At 44.4% G+C, this 24,057-nt stretch overlaps 2 protein-coding genes across 4 annotated transcripts in view; one reads left to right on the top strand and one right to left on the bottom strand.

Annotated features, from left to right (window-relative positions):
• Positions 1-729: 729 nt before the first annotated feature.
• On the top strand, positions 730-22,836 carry VTI1B (vesicle transport through interaction with t-SNAREs 1B). Of its 3 annotated transcripts, none has more exons than XM_008060061.1 (6): positions 730-1,016; positions 10,625-10,683; positions 13,873-14,064; positions 16,805-16,978; positions 20,004-20,065; positions 22,507-22,836. In XM_008060061.1, exons 1-6 carry the CDS (start codon positions 902-904, stop codon positions 22,601-22,603), a joined length of 699 nt encoding a protein of 232 aa, XP_008058252.1. In that variant the 5' UTR covers positions 730-901; the 3' UTR covers positions 22,604-22,836. The 3 variants fall into 3 exon arrangements, with proteins under 3 accessions (XP_008058252.1, XP_021569041.1, XP_021569042.1); XM_021713366.1 differs by having other exon boundaries at positions 20,004-20,069; positions 22,507-22,644; XM_021713367.1 differs by lacking the exon at positions 10,625-10,683 and having other exon boundaries at positions 790-1,016.
• The window catches only part of ARG2 (arginase 2), a 40,061-nt gene continuing 38,739 nt past the window's right edge, over positions 22,736-24,057 (bottom strand). Inside the window, exon 8 of the mRNA XM_008060063.2 lies at positions 22,736-23,266. Within this exon, the coding sequence (XP_008058254.1) occupies positions 23,061-23,266 (206 nt within the window). The 3' untranslated portion in view covers positions 22,736-23,060. The remainder of the gene's footprint in view (positions 23,267-24,057) is intronic.

Below are 24,057 nucleotides of genomic sequence, written 5' to 3'. Positions count from 1 at the left end.
AGATCTGATGAAGTTGGGCCCGCCTTCCCCACCAGATTATAAATTACCTAAGAGCAAAGTAAAAGCTTTTATTCACCAGCATGCGCCCAGATCCCTGTACAATGCCTGCGCTTAAACACCTGCTGTGAACAAATGCACGAGGCAGTCTAGTGCGCGGGGCTTATCCGACCGCTAGAGGCTGAGTGCCTATTTGGGGGTCATAATGCCGGGATTGCACCTCGGACGTCGTGGGGATCCCCTTCACCCTCCAGGACTGAACGCTCCCAGTAAGGACACCAAATGAGGAAGTCAGGGTGGCGAAGCAAGATGCGAGGACAATGAAGAAGACGTCCAGGTACACAGAACCACCAACCGCAGCACTGCGGGTCCACTTCTAGCGGCCGCAGCGCAAGGTAACCTCTTGGCGGGGCAGCACGTGACCCCCACGGTGAGTGCGTTCTTGCCGAACTACATCCCCCGGCATGCACTGCGGCGCCCGCCCCCTGCTGGCCGGCAGGGCCCTAGACGGGGGTGGCAGATGCCTGTCGTGGTGGTCCCCCAACCTCTTCTGCCCAGGCGCTCTTCCAGCCCCGGGCCGGGGATTTCCAGGGTTTAGGGTCGGCCGCTCGCTCCGGCGAGGCACTGCTCCCCCTAGAGCCGTAAGGTAGCGCGGCCCTTCAGCCTTCCCGACAGGCGTTCTCGCCGGACGCCCCAACAGTGATAGGCCGGGAGGGGCGGGCGTTCAGGCGTGAGAGGACCCACTGCAGCCCGGAAGCGCTTCTTCCTGGGCGGCGGCGGCGGCGGCGGCGGCGGCTGCGCGGCGGTCGCCGTGATGGCTGTGGGTCTGGGTGGCTGAGCGCCGGGCTAGAAACCGGCCCGGCGCCCGGACTTTGGCGGCCGCTGCTGTATCGCGGCCCGCGCCATGGCCACCTCCGCCGCCTCCTCAGAGCACTTTGAGAAGCTGCACGAGATCTTCCGCGGCCTCCATGAAGACTTGCAAGGGGTGCCCGAGCGGCTGCTGGGGACGGCAGGGACCGGTGAGGCGGCGGTGGGCCGAGCCTGGGAGCCCCCAGTTCCTCCTGGCCCGCGCCCTCTTCCCTTCGCTCTCATCCTCAGACACGCCCCCGAGGGCCGGCTGCGGCCGAGCCCCCGGCCTTCCCCTGCCGCCACTTGGAGTGCGCGGGGGACGTGCTCGGGGAGGGACGGCGGGTGTCGTCTCCCCGAGACCCTTCCGTGGCCCTCACCATTTCCTTGTCGCTTTTTTCATCGTGGCGGGAAGAGCATAGGGGCTCTTAAGCCTCCAGCCCGTAATTGCAGCTCTGTTTTTTTTTCTGCGCACTTAAACGCGTTGTTCTCAGGAGAGGACCGTAGTTTTCACCAGACTGACAAAGGAGTCGTAGCGTAAAAAGGGTTAAGAAACCGAAAGAACCATCACTTTTGGGTGTTGGTAAATACCAGTTATGGGGGGCGGGGCTGGTCTTTAAAACCAGGACTGTGGCATTTCGATGGGATCTTCTTCTGAATTTTCTTGCTGCTTAGACTGTGTGCCTGCAGTCTCTGAATGGAGGAGCTAGAGTTTTCCAGCCCTATATCCATAGGAAAACCTGCCATAGTGGTTAGCCTCTGGACAGAACTTGATGGCGAGTAGGAGACTTTGTTTTATTGTTTTTACTTAAGGGTCAGAGATGAATGTTTGCTCTATGAATTAGCCAAGGTCATATGAATTATGTTTATTGAGAGGCTACTATGGGCCAGGCACATATGTGCTGGTTAATATTGCAAAGTATAGTGAAAAATACACAGATCCCCATTCTAGTGGGTGAGTGATAAACAATATGTAACTGTTAAGATGCAGTGTTAAGGAATACAGGAAAATAAATCAGGGTAAAGGACTAGGGTGGGGAGCTTCCATTTTAAATAGGGTGACCGTGAGGTCACTCTGAGGTGGTGGCATTTGGGCAGAGACTTGAGCGAGGGAGTAAACCAGAAATCTGGAAGAAGTGTCAGGAGGCAGGAACGGCCCTGCAAAGTCTGAAGCAGAAATGAGCTGGGTGTGTCCAAGGAAGAGTGGGAAGGGCGGGATGTTTGGGATGGAGTGAGCAAAGGAGAGAGGAAGGCAGGACTGGGTCTTGTAGACCATGCTGAAAGATTTCCCTCTTAAATATGATGGGCTGCAGTTAAAAGTTATTGAAGAGATTTTATTTATGTGGTTGAAAAATAATAGACTGCATTTCTAGCCTGCTGCTGAATTATTTTTTGCAATGCTTGTTTCTGTAAGGCTAAATAATGCAAAAGAGCACTCTGTTTTGAAAAATAGAAAACTGGGCTGGGCGCAATGGCTCATGCCTGTAATCCCAGCACTTTGGGGAGTTGAAGCTGGAGGATTGCTTGAGGCCGAGTTCAAGACCAACCTGAACAACATAGCTAGACCCTATCTTTACACAAAAATTAAAAATTAGATGAGTGTGGTGGTGTGTGCTTCTACTCGCAGCTACTCGAGGGGCCCAGGTGGAAGGATTGCTTGAGCCCAGGAGGTCAAGGCTGTAGTGAGTTATGATCACACCACTGCACTCCAGCCTGGGTGACAGAGTGAGATTCTGTCTCTTAAGAAAACTGGATTAGTTATTGTGTCTTGAATGTCACCTCCAAAACTCATTTTGAAATTTAATTGTCATTGTGACAATATTGAGAGGTGGGACCATTAAGAGGTGATGAGACAATGAGGGCTCTGCTCTCATGAATGGATTAATGTGGTCATCTTGGGAGTGGGTTCATTATGGAGAAAGTGGTTCATTATAAAAGGGAGTATAAAGTATGCATATAACCCCAGGATTATAATATGAGTTGCAACAACTTTATCTCCTGTTCACTACCTCATTCATACTGCTCAGTAAATATTTGTTGAGAAAATTGATTTTAATTAAACACACAGGGCTTCATCTCAGAATCTCTTTTTCTAGTTCAGAAACGACTTAATAAACCTGTCAGAGCTTTAACTCCCATTGTGAATTAGTAGGCCCTGTGTAATGTACATAGTATAGCTCTTGCCTGTAGCTTATGCTCTGTAACTAATTCAGTCCTTTTTCAGTAAACATACAGTGAGAATTATTACATATCAGCCACTTTCCTGGGCCCTGAGGACTTTTCTGAGAGTTCTTATCTTAAAAGGAAGCAAATTTACAATAAAGTGTGTGAGGAATCCTAAAATAAAGTTATCTGAAACCATAAAAAGGCTAACTTGGGTATGGCGGGGAGAGGGAAGCTTCACAAAAAGAACTTCATATGAAATATGGTGGGTTGACTGGGAGTTGCCATACAGGTGGACGGGAAGAGGCAACCCAGGAATAAGAAGTTGAACACTCCCAACTGAGGAGCTTAGGGTATGTGTGGGAAAGCAGGCAGAGGTGAGACAAAGCTAGACAGGAGGGAAACTGAATGTCACATTAAGACATTTGAGGCCAGGTACAGTGTCTCACGCTTATAATCCCAGCACTTTGGGAGGCCGAGGTGAGAGGATTGCCTGAGCCCATGGGTTCAAGACCAGCCTAGGCAACTTGGCAAGACCCCTTCTCTACAATAAGTCAAAAAATTAGCCGGGCGTGGTGGCACTTGCCTGTAGTTCTCGCTACTTGGAAGGCTGAGGCGGAAGGATCGCCTGAACCCAGCAGGTCGAGGGTGCGGTGGCTGTGAGCCATGCCACTGCACTCCAGTCTGGGCAACAAAAAAGACATTTAGACTCAGTATAGAGTGTCAGTAAAGGAGTAAAGCCCTTAGAATACTGCCTGATAGCAGTAAGAGAGCCAGTGGCCATTGTTATTAATATAAGTGAAGTTTGAAGAGCTCCAGTTTGAAAGCCACTGAACTAGAATATAAGCCTAATATGTCTGTTTTGTGTTTTGTTTATCATGTATTCTAAGCATTGTAGAGCAGTGCCTAGCACATGCTAGGTTCTCCATGAATGTTTGTTGAATGATAGAAAGTATAAATAATGTGCATTGTTGGAAAGAAAATATTAATAATATATGACTCTGATTTATTTATTTCTATTCTGTGTTTTTCACATTTTTGTTACTTTTTATTTTTTAAGATGTGGAGTACAATTCAGGATTAGGTATACAAGTAAACATCATACAGGTAAAGTTTGGACCTCTCTTTGGTGCCCACTTTGCCTGGTTTGAGATCAGGTACCCTTATTGATGTTATGTGGTTCACCCCCTCCCCACCCACAGTATCCCGCTACTGCCAATTCCTTTCTTATAGTATGATGGTAAATGTTCAGGGTCCACTTATGAGTGAATTTTCATTACTTTTAAAATGGCTATATATACCTGTTAGTACAACAAAAACAAAGCCTGTGTTTATTTCCCCAGAGTATAGTCTACATTCAGTTTCTGCCTTTGAAGACTAGCAGATACAGTATGTCCTAATTTAGGAAGTTTTTGTAGCAGTGACTGCCCATTACCATGTACAACTATTATTAACCCATTTAATATAACATTAAGCACCTACAGTCATACTTTCTAGTCTTAGTTTTGCAACATCTGAAGAGGTCACTCCAGATACCTGAGAGTGCTATAATTTCTTGATCTAGTTGATATTTTTTTTTTGAGTTGGAGTCTCACTCAGTCGCCCAGACTGGAGTGCAGTGGCCGGGAGCGGCCACTGCAGCCTCGACCTGCTGGGCTCCGGCGATCCTTCCACCTCAGCCTTCCAAGTAGCCGGAATTACAGGCACGTGCTACCACATCCAGCTGATTTTTTTATTTATTGTAGAGATGAGGTCTTGCCAAGTTGCCCAGGTGGGTCTCGAACCCGTGGGCTCAGGCAATCCACTCATCTCAGCCTCCCAAAGTGCGGGATTACAGGCTGAGCCACCCAACCCGGCTTAGTTGATATGTTAAGTGCCTATAGCCATGATTTCTAGTTTTGGTTTTACAATATCTGAAGACATCTTTCCATATGTTTTAATGAGTATGGTAAAATTATTGAAAGTTTTCCATACACTTTTATTTAAATTTCAGCATCTATACATGAGACCTTATTATTTTGGGAGCTAGAAAAAAATAATTACCATGGAGGGCCACATTCAGCAGGTAGGTAAACACCAGTTACAAACTGGTGTTTTTAATTATTTTTAATTTTAATTATTTCAACTCTTCATAATTTTTGGTGAACTTGGTTTTTGCTCTTAGACCTTCCTACCTAAGGATTAACTTTCGGTCATTGGTAGTTCCTATTTGTTGAAACCTTACTGTGCTGGGTGCTTGTTATGTGTATAATCTCTTTTAATCCTTTCAGACAACTCTGAGGTTAGCACTCTTATAGTCCCTATTTGCAGATGAGGAAACGAGTTGAGAGGGATTTGGTACTTTTAAATTTAATGCAGTGTGAGATCAAGTCTATACATAGGAGGTGTAGGTCATAGAAATGCCACAGTGAGGCAGCAGAAGCAACCTAACCAAATATTTTTGAGCTCCTGGTGAAATTCAAGTTATTTCTACAATTCCAGTGGGCCAAGAATAGTCATTCTTGGGCTGGTAATTCAACCCCCCTTATGGAAGAGAGGTTGTGCCCCTCTCTCCTTCAAACATGAAGGCAGGTTTTCTCCAGCTCTGTTTTCCAGAGCAGGCTGATTGCTTTATATTCCATGTCCAGGAGATGGTGCTACCGTCCACCCAGCTTACCAGAGGAGATAAATCCATCACAGAATCCCTCACACGGGACTGGTTTGGGCAGCCTTGTGAGGAGGAGATAGTACAGTTTGGAGTGGCTTATTCTTTTTTTTTTTTTTTTTTTTTTTTGAGTTGGAGTCTCACTCCGTCACCCAGACTGGAGTGCAGTAGCACGCTCCCAGCCACCGCAGCCTCCACCTGCTGGGCTCCGGCGATCCTTCCACCTCAGCCTTCCAAGTAGCATGCCCAGCTAATTTTTGATTTATTGTTGAGATGAAGTCTCGCCAAGTTGCCCGGGCGGGTCTCGAACCCGCAGGTTGAGGCAATGCACTTACCTCAGCCTCCAGCTGGAATTACAGGCTGAGCCACCGAGCCCGGCCTGGAGTGGCTTATTCTTGTTTCTGGTGCCCATCCTACCCAGGATGCAGTCCTGCTGTTGTGTAGTTGATTGTAGCATTAATTTTGATTCCCTTAAAAAGAGATTTTTTGTTTTGTTTTTAACAAATTTTACTGGTTGCTAAAGACAAAAATGTCCCTCAGTTGTATATTGTCATGTACAGAAGCAGTATACTGGGAGTCGGGAGACTTGCGTTCTAAGTAGCACTATCACACATTTAGTCCTGTGACAGCAGGACAGGCACCGAGCTGCTTCCAGCTCTAGTTCCTTCAGCCCCAAAGGGAGAAGCGTAGAGACTAGATGATCTCTGAGGTCTATCCCAGCACTAGATTTCATTGGTTTCATTAAAAAAGCTATTGAGCCCTCTCCGGTGGATAGGGATCAGCCTCTTTTGAACCTTTAAGTGTCTACTTCCGTGGCTTCATCAACGGAAGGAATTATTTCAAAGGCTTTTGTTTTAAGTCTCAGGAGTCCATAAAGGATCTCATGCATGTGATGAAATTCTTCAACTTGTTTCAAAAAGAGCATATTTCTTTTAAAGCGTATAAACTATAGAGCACTTATAAGAGAAAGAGTGTGTTTTGGTCAGGCGCGACGACTCAAACCTGTAATCCTAGCACTTTGGGATGCCAAGGTAAGAGGATTGCCTGAGCCTACGGGTTCAAGAACAGCCTGGGCAACTCAGCGAGACCTCATCTCTACAATAAATTTAAAAAATTAGCCAGGCATGGCATTGAGTGGCTGTAGTTCCGGCTACTTGGAAGGCTGAGGCAGAAGGATCGCCAGAGCCCAGCAGGTCGACCCTGGGGTGGCCGTGAGTGTGCCACTGTACTCCAGCCTGGGTGACGGAGTGAGACTCCAACTCAAAAAAAAAAAAAAGTGTGTTTTATGGAATCAGGTGGAAAGTAGAGGATTCCAACGCAGGAAGTTGGGGGAAAGGATAGTGGTTCTGTGGGCTACCTCTTTTCCCTCTACTTTTGTCTATGTACTTACCTTGAGTCAATCTAGAATTTGCCTCTTGAGAATGCAGATTTTCGTGCCCATTAACAGAGGAAGAATAAAGGAGACACTTTACAACTAACATAGTTCTAGAAGGGAATGCACATGTGTGTAGAATAACTGCTTCCTACTCTGGCTTGGGTCAGGAGGGATGACACTCAGCACTTTTGTGACAGCTTTGTGTGTGTGTGTGTGTGTGTGTGTGTGTGTGTGTGTGTGTCAGCCTCCACCTCTTGGGCTCAGGCATTCCTGCCCTGCCTCCCAAGTAGCTGGGACTACAGGTGTGTGCCACCATACCTAGCTAATTTTTATTTTTTTATTTTTATTTTTTTTGTAGAGATGAGGTCTTGCTATGTTGCCTAGGCTAGTCTCAAACTCCTGGGCACAGGCAATCCTCCTGCCTTGGCTTTTTAAAGTGCTGGGATTACAGGCATGAACCACTGCACCCAGCCTGTGATAGCTTGTTATGGAATAATATGATACTGCTCCGGATGTAGCCATTTTTGCTTCCACATATCATTTCATTACCAGTGGCTGAGAGCACAGCCCTGTCAGGGATAGTAACAGCTGCTTTAATGCTCATTTTAGTTACATCACAGGTGGTCAAGATTTGTACCATTTGCCATGGCTGAACTTAACCCTATTTTTTAAAACAGTAAGTGGAGCAATGGATTTTGTGAATGATGTGTGGTGTGGAGAAAAATTTCTGGAGTTTCTTGTCTATATTATGGGAATGTCACACAACAACGGATGAGACATTGTAAAGGGTGTGTTGTCATTTGCTCTTTCAGGCAGTAGCAATGTCTAGGGAAGAGCTATGGGCAAAGTGAAAAAGACAAATTAAATGTTCCTATTCTAGAAGAGCTTGATCTCAAGGTGAGAATCAAGTAGAGCATATACATCCAAAACGGTTCATGGGCCCTTAAAAAGTAGGAGACAGCTGACATATTAGATGCTGTTGTGACTAACAAAATGTAAGTCTGTATAAAGCATTACAGTGACATTGTATCTTATGTGAGGTCAGGTTCAAAAGTCAGGGCTTAAGATAAAAATCAGGGTAGGCAGCGGGCTCGGTGGCTTAGCCTGTGATCCCGTACTTTGGGAGGCTGAGGTGAATGGATTGCCTGAGCCCGCGGGTTCGAGACCCACCTGGGCAACTTGGCGAGACCTCATCTCTACAATAAATCAAAAATTAGCCGGGCATGGTGGCGTGTGCCTGTAGTTCCAGCTACTTGGAAGGCTGAGGCGGAAGGATAGCTAGAGCCCAACAGGTCAAGGCTGTAGTGGCCGGGAGCGGCCACTGCACTCCAGTCTGGGTGACAGAGTGAGACTCCAACTCAAAAAAAAAAAAAATCAGGGTAGGCAAATCATGCAAGAATATCTCAGGACAGCACATTGAATATCCACATGCCATCTCTCCATAAGCCCAGCTCATCATCTTGCCCTCTAGCAGTGGAGTGGATTGCTCTTCCTTTCGTTGATGGAGGGGCTGGCTTATGTTTAGGAGTCACATTGAATGGGAAATGCATAGGCTTAAAAAACCATATCCTCATGCTACAAGATGGATGAACCTTGAAGGCTTTATGCTGGGTGAAATAAATCAGACACAAAGGACAAATATTGTATGACTACACTTATATTGTGTACCTGGAGTAGTCAGGTTCATAGAATGGGGAGTTGGTGATTGATGGTACAGAATTTCACCTGAGGTGATGAAAAAGTTCTCATGAATGGTTAGTGGTGGCAGTTGCACAATAGCATGAATTTACTTATTTCCACTGAACTGTATACTTAAAATGGTAAATTTTATGTGATGTATAGTTTGCCATAATTAAAAAAAAAAAATTGAAGACTATATCCCAGACTGTGAAGGTAGTTTTAAATGATGACTTCAACAGATATCGTATTGTGGTAATGAGTAGATTATGTAAAAAGTTTCCAGAGAGAACATTCATTTGAATGTATACATTTTTTAAATCAAGCTTCTCCTAAATGGGGTTGATTTTTGCTTGTTAGATATGAAGGGATGATCTGCTTCCTCATTTCTTTTTTTTTTGAGTTGGAGTCTCACTCTGTCGCTCAGACTGAAGTGCAGTGGCCGCTCCCGGCCACCACAGCCTCGACCTGTGTGATCCTTCCGCCTCAGCCTTCCAAGTAGCTGGAATTACAGGCGCGCTACCACGCCCAGCTACTTTTTTGATTTATTGTAGAGATGAGGTCTCACCAAGTTGCCCAGGCAGGTCTCGAACCGCGGGCTCAGGCAGTCCTCTCACCTCAGCCTCCCAAGGTGCTTCCTCATTTCATAGCAAGAACGGAGGTCAGTTCCCAAAGAGATGTAGTAAGCTATCCAGGCTTACATGTGAATCAGGCTCAAGCTGGCACCAGAGCCTGACTCCCGACTACCCAGGGCTTTCTTATGCAGATGGTTCCCAAGTGACAGCATTCTGGTATCCCCTTCATAGTTTTTTGCCATAGCCAGGCATTTTAACAGTTACCAAACCATTTTCTTTGTACCAACTTATTTCATGTAAAATACATTTATTGAATACATAAAGTTATTTTAAAAGGAAACTTGGCATCATTTTTTTATTTTTTAAATTTATTTTTTGAGTCTGGGTCTCACTCTGTCCCCAGGCTGGAGTGCACAGTTCACCGCAGCCTCGTCCTCCTGGGCTCAAGCGATCCTCTTGCCTCAGCCTCCCAAGTAGCTGGGACTACAGACATACACTATCACACCCGGCTAATATTTCTATTTTTTGTAGAGATGAGATTTTGCTATGTTGCAAGGCTGGTCTTGAACTCCTAGACTGATAGCATGTTTTAACTGGAAAATCTGTAGGATAATTTATTTAAATAATCAGAAAATATGTGAAGACAAAATAATACTTTAGTTAGGTGTTATTGTTTTGAGGGTGAAGCCCATCCTATTTTTGTTGAGAGGGAAGATTAGACATTTTTAGGTATTAAAGACAGAGTACCACCAAAGTGGTGCAGTGGGAAGGGCTGGGAGGGAACTGAAAGGAGAATGACATTCTTACTGCCAGTCATAACCAGTGCCTCCCCCCACCCCCCAGAAACCAGTATCATACCATGCAGCCTCACAGCGAGCAAAGTAGGTGGATTTTGAATTTGTTTTGCATAAAAGTAAGGAATGCAAGTTAATATAGACGTGATTAGCTGTGGGGGCAGAGATCTCAGAGAGCCAGTATTAGAAACATTCTTATTGGCGAAAGGGTGCCTGGTCCTGTAGTTAGGATGGAGGAAGAGAATAATGTTGAAATGATTCACTTAGACCTGTAGTGTTTCTTAGTAGGGATGATATTGAATTTTGGGACCAAGTAATTATGCAGGACTGTCCCAAGCATGGGTATTCTTGATTCCTGGGCATGAAATGCCAGTAATAATGCCCCTCCCCCTTCCCTTGTGATAATTCCCAAAACATTTTTAAATGCTTTTTAGGGATTATTAAGTACTGCTGCCCCTCCAGAGGAGGAATGGGTAGTTTATTCTAAGCAGAGGGAATGGCCTTCACAAATGCATGGAAACAGTAATGAGCATTTGAACCTTATCTTTTCTAGAAGAGAAGAAGAAGTTGATCCGAGATTTTGATGAAAAGCAACAGGAAGCAAATGAAACGGTGAGAACTGGGACCAAGTCCTTGTTTCTTCTCCCTGGTGTTGGTCTTTCCCAGAAGTAATGCTGTGATCTGATCACAGATGAACTGCTTCTATTGATCTTGATTTTGACTACTTCTTACATAATGAGGTTAGTTCTGGCGATGAGTGTTGAGGGAGTTTGACAAACACAGTGGGCAAAGCTTGAAGACTCTCTTGAAACATGAGCCTTTGATTTTTTTTTTTTTTGAGCCGGAATCTCACTCTGTCACCCAGGCTGGAGTGCAGTAGCATGTCCACAGCCAGCACAGCATCAACCTGCTGGGCTCAGGTGATCCTTTTGCCTCAACCTTCTAAGTAGCTGGAACCACAGGTGCATGCCACCATGCCCAGCTAATTTTTTGATTTATTGTAGTGACGAGGTCTTCACCATGTTGTCCAGGCTGGTCTTGAACCCCTGGATTCAGGCAGTCCTCTTTCCTCCACTTCCCAAAGTGCTGAGATTACAGGCGTGAGCCACCATGCCTGGCCTGATAATACATTCTTGATGTGAGCAGTAGGGGCATTTTCATACCTTTACCCAAGAGATTTTTTAAAACCTCTAAGAATGTGAGAGGATTGCCTGAGTCCAGGGATTCAAGACCAACCTGGGCACTTGGTAAGACCTCGTCTCTGTAATAAATACAAAAAAAATTAGCCAGACATGGTGACGTGCACCTGTAGTTCCAGCTATTTGGAAGGCTGAGGTGGAAGGATCACCTGAGCCCAACAGGTCGAGGCTGTGGTGGCCAAGAGCGTGCCACTACACTCCAGCGTAGGTGACAGAATGAGACTCCAACTCAAAAATAAATAAATAAATAAATAAAACCTCTAAGAGTTGGTCATTAAGATAGGTTACTGTTCTTTGCTAAACTTACAGAAAATGTAGCTCAGAGGTGATTCTAGCCATGTTCCTGTCTTTTTTTTTTGAGTCAGGGGTCTCACTCTGTGGCCCAGGCTGGAGTGCATTGGCAGGATCACAGCTCACCACAGCCACAGCCTCCTAGGCTCAGGCAATCCTTCCACCTTAGTCTCCTAAGTAGCTGGGACTACAGGCATGCACCACCACACCCAACTAGTGTAAAAAATTTTTGTTGTTGTTGCTCAGGCTGGTCTCAAACTTCTGGGCTCAAGCAGTCAGTCCTCTTGCCTTGGCCTCCCAAGGTGCTGGGATTACAGGGCATGAGCCACCATGCCCAGCCTCTTTTCTGTCTTTTTTTTTTTTTAACAGCCATTAATGTGACCTTTACAGAGGTGGCCTTAATGACTCCTTTCTGTCTTAAAAGACAGCTTACTAACTGGACATGGTGCCTTAGGCAAGACATGCATGAACCACGAGTTATCAGGCAAGACCCTAAGCTTTGTCAGAAGTTGGTTCAGGGCTGAGCCAGGTGGCTCATGCTTATAATTCCAGCACTTTTGAAAGCCAAGGCAGGAGGATTACTTGAGGCCAGGAGTTTGAGACCAGCTTAGGTAATATAGCGAGATTCCACTTCTACAAAAAAAAAGTTTAATAAACTGGGTGTGGTGGCACCTGTAGTCCTGGTCCTTGAGAGGCTGAGGTGGGAAGATTGCTTGGGCACAGGAGTTCGAGGGTACAGTGAACTGTTTGTGTCACCGTGCTCCAACTTGGGAAGCAGAGCAAGACCCTGTCTCAAAAAGTAGTAGGTTCAGTTTGCTGAACAGTTTAATAATTGCTTCTTTCTTGTGACTTTTTTTTTTCCTCTAACCCCTTGGAAGCAAGAGTCCTAACTCTATCTTATTTTGCTTTAACTTCAGCAGACCCACTAAGATTGAAGCTAAAATCCTGGTCTCTAGTAATACTCTGGAAATAAATGCCCCTATTTTCTGCAGCCTCAGAGCAGATTGAAAGAAAAATTCTCTTTAGGCCAGAGAAGTCTCTTCTTCATTGTTGAAGATCAGTTTCTCAAGTTTCCAATTATCCTGATGAAGGTCTGAGAAGGAAGCTTATCTGCATCTTTTTCTCAGTTCTGCATCTGTTTCAAGAAGGACCAGGCTACCAGCCTGGAAACTATCTTCTTCATAATGAGAGTACTAGAAACCTAATACTTGAGTACAGTTGGGCTTATCCATGATACCTATCTCTCCTCTTTCAGTTAATATCTCGGTAGTATTTTTTAAATCATATAACTACTACAGATTTGTTTGGTGCTCAGATACTTTCTTTCTCTGGACTTAGCAAAATTAACAGTCCTACTCTGGCCATCCCAGGCAGAGGAAGATAATTTTGGGCCACTTGTGAACATGTCCAGGTGCTACATTTTACTTACCCAGAAAAATGGAAGTCTGATTTCCCAAAGCAACCTGCTCTGTGGGCCCCAGGTTATCTCCTGACTTGGAAAGGAGCATAAATGATTTTCAGAAAGAGGAAGAGGAGGAAGGGAAGAACCTTAATGCCAGATCCCTATAATTTTTAGTACAGTAAACTTCAAAGCACTCTTGACTGCAATGTTGACCCATACCAGGCCCAAAATTTGGTTTATTGGAAAGAACTGAGAAGTTGAAGATTTTGAATCCCAACTTCATATGTAATCTTGAGCAGGTTTCTTTAGATCTCATATATGAAATGGAAAAAGTATTTCCTATCATATTGATCTGTTGTGAGGATTAAGTGACAAAATATATGAAAATGTCTAATAAGCTATAAGGTGCTTCTGTTAGTTTTCCCATTCATTCATTCATTGTATACTTTTTTTTTTTTTTTTTTTAGTTGGAGTCTCACTCTGTCACCCAGGCTGGAGTACAGTGGCATGCTCATGGTCACTGCAGCCTTGACCTGTGGGACTCAGATGATCCTTCCGTCTCCGCCTTCCAAGTTTTTTGATTTATTATAGAGATGATTGGGCCAAGTTGCCCAGGCTGGTCTCAAACCTGCAGGCTCAGGCATTCCTCTCACCTTGGCCTCCCAGAGTGCTGGGATTATAGGCATGAGTCACTGCGCCCGGCCATTGCATACTTTTTGAGTGCTTGCTCTGTGTTTGCCAGGCACTCAGAATGAGGTGAACATGCCATATGTGGTCCTTGCCTCATGGAACATACAGTTGAGTTATTTATTTAGGATAATCTGTGGTTTGATTAGTCCAAACTAGGCATGTCCCTAGATGAGAGAGGAAAGAGCCAGCCCATCTACTCACTACTGTCTGCCTTTCCAGCTGGCAGAGATGGAAGAGGAACTACGTTATGCACCCCTCTCTTTCCGTAACCCCATGATGTCTAAACTTCGAAACTACCGGAAGGACCTTGCCAGACTCCATCGGGAGGTGAGAAGCACACCTTTGACAGCCACACCTGGGGGCCGAGGAGACATGAAATATGGCTCGTATGCTGTAGAGAATGAGCATATGGTAAGCTTTAGCTATTTGTTTTGTTTTTCCTTAAGGTCCTGTGGTACCAAAATGAACCATATTGTTGGAGTATAGTTCTTGTTCTTAGTGTATACCAGATTTGTTTTGCTGTCCCCCTTGTTTTCCACATCCAATTCCCCTTCTCTCCTTGATACCCGCTCTATTTAATGCTAGTCTTTCTAACCATATGCATATTTATGTTTCTTTTTATCAGATACGTACATATATGTAATAGTGCTTTTTGTATGGTGGTATATGTGTTACCTAGTCTTATTTTATCTGGATTCTATTTTCTGACACATTGATCTAATTTGTTTTCTTCTTGAGTTTGTATTATTTCATATAACTTTTGGAATTGCTTACTCAAGTATGCCTTAAAATTTCAGTTAGGTTTTTAATTTATTCAGAGTATTGTTACAAAAGTAATCCAAGCTTTCCTTTACCTTAATATCAAGATGGCCCAATAATTGATATGCAGGATACTTCTCAGGAAGGAGCTTTTTATCATTTTATTCTGTTGTTATGGAAAGTGAGCCAGATTCCCTCTCTAACCCTCAGGATTCTGATTTACAAATGGGACTAATTGAAAATCTGCATTCTGAGCCGGGCTCGGTGGCTCAGCCTGTAATCCCGCGCCTTTGGGAGGCTGAGGTGAGTGGATTGCCTGAGCCCGTGGGTTCGAGACCCGCCTGGGCTGCGAGACCTCATCTCTACAATAAATAAAAAAATCAGCCGGGTGTGGTAGCACATGCCTGTAATTCCGGCTACTCGGAAGGCTGAGGCGGAAGGATCGCCAGAGCCCAGCAGGTCGAGGCTGTGGTGGCCGGGAGTGGCCACTGCACTCCAGTCTGGGTGACAGAGTGAGACTCCCACTCAAAAAAAAAAAAAACACGAAAATCTGCATTCTGAAGTGATCTAGAGAAGCCAGATGGTTAAAGGAATAAAATAATACTTCTCAAATATTAAGTTTAACATGCTGCCTTGGATTGTATTCCACAAATATCGTACAGAGTAGAAATGCCTGGCAGATAGCATAGAAGAGAAGTAAAAAGAGACCCACCAAGGTAGACTGAACATGGGTAGGAAGGCTAGTAATCCAGTTTTAAACAAACAAATCCTTTTTCATGATGCATCCTGCTCATAGTTTAAGAGACATTAGAATGATATTGGCTTGACAATGCTGATGTAAAAACTGGACATTTTGAGAATGTTGTAAAATTCTGAAATGGATGCATGGAAGACTGTCACAGGTCAGAAGCTGACGTCAGATCACACAAAAAGGGAGGCTGGAAAAAGGCAGGCAGACAGACAGGCAGAGCTTGTTAAAGTGGGAGTCTACAAGTGACTTTAGCCATGTGTTTCCAAAAGGGGGGTGAGTCCAAACAATAATTTAACTTTAAAGTTATTAGTGTCAGAAAATAATAGAAGGTCATTTAATTGCACATACCCTTTCAGTGGGATTATAGTTCTAGGTCTGTCTGAGGTTGATTTATGTGATCTTCTTGTCTTCTCTTGCTCTTTCTTTAGCTTAATCCATTGAAAATCTGCATCTTTTCTTTAAAAAAAAAAACAACTTATTTTCCTTCTTCCTCTGAGCTCACCTGATGTCTGGGTTCACTGGTTGTGTGCAACTGATTAAGTGAAGGTCCTTCTTAATGGTGTCCTACCACTTGTGTTCACTTGCTCTGTAACAGGTCTACGTGAGCAGGGCCCCTTTGATTGTGTGTGTGCTTTGAATTACTAAGAACTTAGAGCTGCTCTTATTTCTGTCTGTTAGTTCTGGCCTGACAAAGGCTACTTTTGTCCTCATGCTGTCTGTGTGTAGGATTACAGGTGGAGTGACACTTTGGTGGGGATTTAGAAAATTAGGGCACTTAGGAAATCAGGGCAACTAGGAGCTTACATGAGCCCCAGATACTACCTTCCCTGATTGCAGATCACATTGTGGCAACTTGGAAGTTTTTGTTTTTTTGTATGTGTTTGGCCTGAGGTGAAATTCTTTTCTGGGGCTCTCCAAGAGTATGGCCATGTAAGCTTTTTCCAGAATGCAGTAGTGTCTCAGACTTGTAAATGATTTCTTTATGTGCTGAACAAGAATAGCTTATTCATCTACAGCAATACCACCCTGAATGCGCCCATCTCATCTGATCTCAGAAGCTAAGCAAGGTCAGGCCTGGCTAGTACTTGAGTGGAAGACTGCCTGGGAATACCAGGTGCTGTAGGCTCGGGGTAAAAACAATAGCCCCTCAGTGCTCAATACCAGTCAAGTGGGACTTTTCAGTGAATTAATCTTTTTCTAGGGCTACAGTGTAGTTGGCTTGCTAATAGCACTGTCAAAGTTACAGGCTGTATTATATGCACTGTCAGGTACCCTGCACTTCCCAAATCTGGGCTGCTGCCTTTCAGAAGTTGCTAGTTCAGGAGGCACATGGAACAGTGCAGATTTATCACAACCACGGGGAAAATGCTCGTGTTTTTAATCCTTCTTTCCTTGCTTTTCCTAAATGTAAAAAACAATGAAATGGAGGTATTATGTTCCTGTTGATTGGACTCCCGGTTCTGCTTTTTAGTCTGTGACGTTGAAAAGGATCTTGTAGCTTATTAGCGTCTTTGGTTCTGTCTTATAAGTAATGACAAGTATTGTCACCATATCCCCTCTTAGATGAGGAAGGTCATAAGGAACTTGCTGCAGTGATTTATAATGGAAGAAGTCTAACATTCCCTTCCATGCCCCTGTCAGAATCGTCTGCAGTCTCAAAGGGCGCTGCTTCTGCAAGGCACCGAAAGCCTGAACCGAGCCACCCAAAGTATTGAGCGCTCTCATCGGATTGCCACAGAGACTGACCAGATTGGCTCAGAAATCATAGAAGAGCTGGGAGAACAGCGAGACCAGTTGGAACGTACCAAGAGTAGAGTAAGTCTGCGCAGCTAGGGAAAGGGCAAACATAGGGAGAGAGGGTACTACACCTACATGTCATGTGAGGCCAGAGCCATAGCAATTCTGAGGTCAGGGAAGAACCCTTTTTGGGTTCTTATGTTTTTCTCTATTTTTGGTTTGCTTGGCTGAGAAGAGTAATTTTATCCTTAGGATTTAGACATCATTGGAAATTTTTGTTTTAGTGAAGAAAAAAAAGGCCAGGTTCAGTGGCTCAGCCTGTAATCCCAGCACTGTGGGAGGGTGAGGTGAGTGGGTTCAAGACCTCGTCTCTACGATAAATAAAAAAAATTAGCTAGGCGTGGTAGCATGCACCTGCAGTTCCAGCTGCTTGGAAGGCTGAGGCAGAAGGAGCGCCGGAGCCCAGCAGGTCGACACTGGGGTGGCCATGAGTGTGCCACTGCACTCCAGTCTGGGCAACGGAGTGAGACTCCAACTCAAAAAGGAAAAGACTGAGATGAGGTTGCAGCCACTTCATCCTTATTAATTCCCATGTTCTCTGTCTTTGGCAAGAGAATAATGTGTCGAAAAGGCACCTAAGGATTCAAAACCACCAGTCTGAGATTTTCTCATATATCTAATGGAATATTCTTCTACTCTTATGAAAATATCATCTGCTTACTTACACTCTATCATTTAGAGCCACGGCTATTTTTCACATGTCATAAAATAGTACCACTGACAGTTTATAGATTTATAAATTATAGTTCAGTGCTGAACTGTAACTCTTTACTCGTGTTACCTAGAGTGGTAAGTTGGATTATTATAGGAAAAAACACATCTACTTAAGCCAAATGATGACTGTGTTGGGGACCTCTAATCTACTATCACTCTGAGAGACTCTGAAAAGTAGCTCATTTATTTATCCCTTTCCATAAATGAGTTATTCTACATAGGAATTTTAAAAATAGTACAATTTGTGGGTTTTGGGTGTTATTTGTGAGTCAGAGCCTCATTCTGTCACCCAGGCTGGAGTGCAGTGGCACAGTCACAGCCACTGCAGCCTTGACCTGCTGGGCTCAGGTGATCCTTCTGCCTTAGCTTTTCAAGTAGCTGGAACCACAGGCGCATGCCACCATGCCCAACTAATTTTTTTTTTAATTGTAGAGATGAGGTCTCACCAAGTTGCCCCGGCTGGTCTTGAACCCCTAAGCTCAGGCAGTCCTCTCACCTTGTCCTCCCAAAGTGCTAGGATTATAGGCATGAGCTACCACACTCAGCAATTTGTATATTTTTAATAGCATGAGACAAATCAAAGTGAAAAACATAGCCAAGATTTGAATGGGTATCTGTGCAGTGGCTCAAGCCTGTAACGCAGCACTTTGGGAGGCTGAGGTGAGAGGATTGCCTGAGTCCACAGTTCAAGACCAGCCTGGGCAATATGGTGAGACCTCGTCTCTACAATAAATAAATTTTAAAAAATTAGGTGTGTTAGCGCACGCCTGTAGTTCCAGCTGCTTGGAGGGCTAAAGCGGAAGAATCGCAGGAGCCCAGCAGGTCGACGCTGGAGTGGCCGTGAGCATGCCACTGCACTCCAGCCTGGATGACAGAGTGAGATACCAACTCAGAAAAAAGAAAATACTAGTTCAGTGTGGGAATTTGAAAGATGTTCTTATACCTCTTATAGCTACAGATCTCCTCTAAGTCAGAGTGATGCCCTTCCCTCTTTAGTGAAAATTCAAAATAAAATACTAAATTCAAGGCAAGTTATGGAGAGTGCAATTTGCTTACATGTAGGTTTTGGTTTCTGAACATACCAGGTGTACTGGTTGAATTTAAAAGCCAAGGAATGAGCTGAGAGATCAATTTACCAAAGCCACTAGGAAATGGAAACAGTTGGCAGGTGGCCATCTGCTGGAGATGGAATATCCCTCAGCTATATGGGTTAGTAGCTGGCAGTTGAAAAGGAGAGGGCCAGCCGGGCTTGGTGGCTCAGCCTGTAATCCCGCGCCTTTGGGAGGCTGAGGTGAGTGAATTGCCTGAGCCCGCGGGTTCAAGACCCGCCTGGGCAGCGAGACCTCATCTCTACAATAAATCAAAAAATCAGCCGGGCGTGGTAGCACATGCCTGTAATTCCGGCTACTCGGAAGGCTGAGGTGGAAGGATCACTGGAGCCCAGCAGGTCGAGGCTGCGGTGGCCGGGAGCAGCCACTGCACTCCAGTCTGGGCGTCCGAGTGAGACTACAACTCAAAAAAAAAAAGAAAAAGAAAAAGAAAAGGAGAGGGCCATGGAGATTAACTGCCTTCACAGTTCAACATAGTTGTCATTTTTTTTTTTTTTTTTTTTTTTTTGAGGCAGAGTCTCTCTCTGTCGCCCAGGCTGGATTGCAATGGCACCATCATGGCTCACCACAGTCTTAACCTCCTGGACTCTGGTGATTCTTCTGCCTCAGCCTCCTGAGTAACTGGGACTACAGGGGCATGCCACCAAACCTGGCTAATTTTTGTTTTTTTTAGAGATAAGATCTTGCTATGTTGCCTAGGCTGGTTTTATCTATTTATAAACGTATGTGTTTACTTATTGAGTTGGGCAATGTAACTGTCTCTTAAAGGGGTAAAGAAAAAAGATAACCAGATCCCAAAAGTAGTCACCCACCAGCCCACAAAAACACCAACTCAAGAGGCTTTCCTGGAATTTGGCTGATGAAATTCAAACCTTAAGTTTCTCAAAGTTGCTTTATAGTAACTGACTAGACACATTTGGAGCATTCCTGTTGGGAGTAGCCAAGGTGAAAGATTAGCTCAGTCTCAGAAGTCTGTCTCCAACAGCAACCTTGGGATATATAATGATTCCTAAACCTACTTGATGAGTACTAAAATATTGTGTCCTTTCCAGGTTCTTCTGCTTATACCCAGAGGCCATCCTATACATTGGTTTGATTTTTTTTTTTTTGAGTTTTTCAATATACACTCCTTAATACCCACTGATAGTTTAGTAATATTCAAATTGTATAGTGTGTACTTTAGAAAGAAGGAGAAAATAATTGCTGTTTTCTCTTCTCAGCTGGTAAATACAAGTGAAAACTTGAGCAAAAGTCGAAAGATTCTCCGTTCAATGTCCAGAAAGTAAGTTTTTAAAAGTCACAAAACTAATTTCTATTAATATCTTTCCATCAGAAAAGCTTAAAATAGTGACTTATTTTATTTATATATATATATATTTTTACATATTTATATATTTATGTACACACACACACACACATACATATAGTCCCCCTGTACTACCAACTGGGTCGGAAGAAATGAAGAAATAAGGTCTTGTACACTAAATATTACAGGATAAAATCCTCTTAGAAGTGTATACTGCTTTGACTTGGAGCAGTGGAAAATTTCTCCACTGAAAGGACATTTAATCCCAGTTTACATCCTTTAGAGAAGACAGCATGTTGGGGATACCAGAGCTTCCTTCCTTGAAATATTTGTGTTGAAACTTGGTTAGAAAACAGTTTTCACTGCTACTGCCTAACACTTGCTTTTGGCTCTGTTTGTCCTTACGGGAGTCATCTCTTTTTCTGGAAGTTCTGTCTTGTTAGCAAGAAGTAGACTTAAAAAAAACAAAACCTTTAGGAGTTGTCATGATTGGTGGGCAGTGACCAAACCAAGTACAGGCTCTGAATCTGCTGGCTCTTTGACTGCCTGGAGTCAGCACTGCTTTGCACAGGCATTTTAAAAGTAAACTCCAAGCCGGGCTTGGTGGCTCAGCCTGTAATCCCGCGCCTTTGGGAGGCTGAGGTGAGTGGATTGCCTGAACCCGTGGGTTCGAGACCCGCCTGGGCAGCGAGACCTCATCTCTACAATAAATCAAAAAATCATCCAGGCATGGTAGCTCATGCCTGTAATTCCGGCTACTCAGAAGGTTGAGGAGGAAGGATCGCCAGAGCCCAGCAGGTTGAGGCTGCGGTGGCCGGAAACGGCCACTGCACTCCAGTCTGGGCAACCGAGTGAGACTCCAACTCAAAAAAATAAAAATAAAAGTAAACTCCAGAGACACTAAAGCTGTTTCAGGAAGATAATAGAATTCCAGGGCACCTGAAGGTAGCCCACTGATGCCCCCGTGTAGTGCCACCATGGTTCTTACAGCTCATGAAGCTGCACGTGCCCTGTGTCTGCTGGCTGTAGCCTCAGTCATCATAGCAGTCACTTGATTCAGTTTCATTTAGCTCTCTCTGTGGGCTAGTAATTGGATTAATAACTGAGCCCTTCTTTGGGGATCATAGGTATTGACTTATACTGTCACCAGTAAAGCAGTCTTTACCAAAAATAACAAAAAACAGAACCCTTGATATGAGTGCTGACAGCAGCAGATTCAGAGCAGAAGGGAAGTGCTGCCTCTGAAGGTGAAGTTGGGAGTGGGTGAGTGGTGTCCATGACCTTGGGCACAGGTGACTTAGCATGAAACAAAACTACAGTCCAGCTGGGCTCGGTGGCTCAGCCTGTAATCCCGTGGCTTTGGGAGGCTGAGGTGAGTGGATTGCCTGAGCCTGCGGGTTCGAGACCCGCCTGGGCAGCGAGACCTCATCTCTACAATAAATCAAAAAATCAGCCAGGCGTGGTAGCACATGCCTGTAATTCTGGCTACTTGGAAGGCTGAGGTGGAAGGATCACCAGAGCCCAGCAGGTCGAGGCTGCGGTGGCCGGGAGCGGCCACTGCACTCCAGTCTGGGCGACAGAGTGAGACTCCAACTCAAAAAAAACAAACAAAACAAAACTACAGTCCATACTGGAACTTGTAGGAAGGGTGGCAGAATAGGAAGAAACCTAGAGTGAACATGAGAACCTGGGGTTGAATTATTTTGTAAACAAAAGATAATAAATGTTTTGAAGTTCCTAGACCGCCTTTCTAGTAGAACTACCCATCTGGGTTTATAGGAGAGCAAAGGGAGATATAGGGAAGGGAGAATAAGAAGGGCAGAGGTTCACAAGGGATTAGAAGGCATTACCCAAGCTTCTAGGTACTTATCCGAAAGCAGGACCCATCCATGAGCTGGACTTTAATACCAGAGAGTCTTTTCAAAACCGTTTGCCTAATGTACAGCTGTAGTGTGTAACTAGTGTGGCTCTATGTGGTTAGATAATGGTATTATATATTTCTGCTGTTCTGACATAAAATTCACCCTCATTTCATAAAGGTATACTTTTTCAATATGTACATTTAATATATTTTAATTAACCTCTCCTTCTAGAAAAGCTATTTTAAAGTAAAGAAGTAACTATTATTTGAAGACATTTTAGAATGAAGAAACCATTTTTATGCTGTGGTTTTTATTGTCCTGATTTTCAACATTTCTGTGAGGTAGACAGGAATAGTTACAGCTAAAGAACCCTACAAGTTGTCGTTTACTAGCTAAAGAACCTTATGTGTATACACCTACTGCTAATTGGCTGTGTGGTCAAAAACTCAGTCTGCCTCAGGGTATCCAGCCTTGGTCCCAGGTCAGACCCCAAAGTATTAATAGAAATAAGGTTATCCAAACTTCTGACTACTCCCAACTTGCTTCTCTTTGTAGAGTGACAACCAACAAGCTGCTACTTTCCATCGTCATCTTGCTGGAGCTAGCCATCCTGGGAGGCCTGGTTTACTACAAATTCTTTCACAAGCATTGACTTCCCGCAGGGAAGGGTTTGTGGACCAGCACTTTGACCCTGTGAATGCATAGTGTTAAGGATGTGGATGGAAGAAGCCTGTTGCTGCTGTGGACTGACAGTGCCAGAATGGACTGTGTAACCAGACTGTGGGAGGAGGGAGGAAAGGTGGAAAGCTATTTAAATGTGAAGGAACAGCAACAAGACCAATGTGATATACCAAGGTAATAAATGCTGTTTATGACTTCTTGAAATTTACATAGTACAACATATATTAATACCCAGTAAACTTGCAAAAACCCAGATACATTTACAGTAGTGTTATTGGTCACCAAAATAGAGAGGAGAACCTTTACAGTTGTGAGAATGCTCAGTTGTTCTCATTAAGGCAGTGTTGACCCAGACAGCCGTTTAGTCCCCTCAAATGTCTCGCGGCTCTGGAATGCCCAATGTGAACCACGTTAGTGCACAGTGTTTCCTAAATTCTCACGCGGGCTTCATTTTCTGATTCATCTGGTGAACTGGGAGTAGGAAGGTGATCATAGACAACATGTCCTCCTTCCCTTGTCTGACCAAAACTTGAAGCAATCACATCCACTGCCAGGTTGGCTGTAGCCTTCGCCTCTTCCTGTGAAGTGGCCAGCTGAGGGTTGACTTCAACAAGATCCAGTGCCGACAGCAGCCCTGGAAGATCGAAGTATGACAAAACTCCCCAGCTGCACTCTCAGTGAGGACCCCTCCTCCTTCTTGGCCAGGGAGGACAGGCCAAGAGAAAAACTAGAGTCCTTTTTTGCTATGAAATACCTATGGCAGGAAGCCCCCTGGCCTCATCCTCTTGGCCATGAATTTGAGTTAAAACATTGGTAGACTAGAAGAGAATTGAAATAAACCTTTCAAGGAATGAAATATATCATCCGTGTTCAATTAATATAGTAGGCATAATTGTTAGGCTTCCTGGAAAATGAAGGGCTTGTTGGAGAGTGGGGGGATTTCCAACCTGCTTGTAGAAAAATTTTATGCCACCTCCAGGATGATAAGAACCTTCCAGACACCTGTCTAGAAATGGGTATTAAGGCAGAGGAACTGATTTGGAAAAGAAAAAAAGAGGAGAGGAAGTCTCCTACTTCTCCCAGCCAGTGCTCCAGCCCCACTTTTGAACTCTTGATGCTGTATGTGCCCTGAAATGTAGTTACTATTGCTACACATCTTATTCTCCCTCCTGCAGGCCTGAGCTCCGACGGTGGTTCCACCTCTGACACTTTTTTTTTAAGTCTCCCCAACAAACTGACCTTGCACTTGGTTAAGGGGAGGGTTCAGCCATACATTGTTTTACTTGTACTCTAGTTATCTTCCATGAGGACTTGTGTCAAAGCTCACAGTACTGTTCCTTGGCTGGAACAGGCTGAGGGAAGGGAAGCTCAGACCAAAAACCTATCCAGACCTTCTCTCCTCTCCCACCCCTTTTTTTTTTTTTT

This window comes from Carlito syrichta, unplaced genomic scaffold (assembly GCF_000164805.1).
Source record: "Carlito syrichta isolate Samal-C Ts95f unplaced genomic scaffold, Tarsius_syrichta-2.0.1 Scaffold304507, whole genome shotgun sequence".
Lineage (NCBI taxonomy): Eukaryota > Metazoa > Chordata > Mammalia > Primates > Tarsiidae > Carlito > Carlito syrichta.
This window is presented reverse-complemented; position numbering and strand designations above follow the sequence as displayed.

Bases quoted from the DNA above. Each gene is read 5' to 3' on its own strand.
- VTI1B (XM_008060061.1), top strand. From the start codon at position 902: ATGGCCACCTCCGCCGCCTCCTCAGAGCACTTTGAGAAGCTGCACGAG. The intron at 10,684-13,872 runs GTGAGAACTGGG...CTGCCTTTCCAG, and splicing joins AACAGGAAGCAAATGAAACG to CTGGCAGAGATGGAAGAGGA. The intron at 20,066-22,506 runs GTAAGTTTTTAA...TTCTCTTTGTAG, and splicing joins CTCCGTTCAATGTCCAGAAA to AGTGACAACCAACAAGCTGC.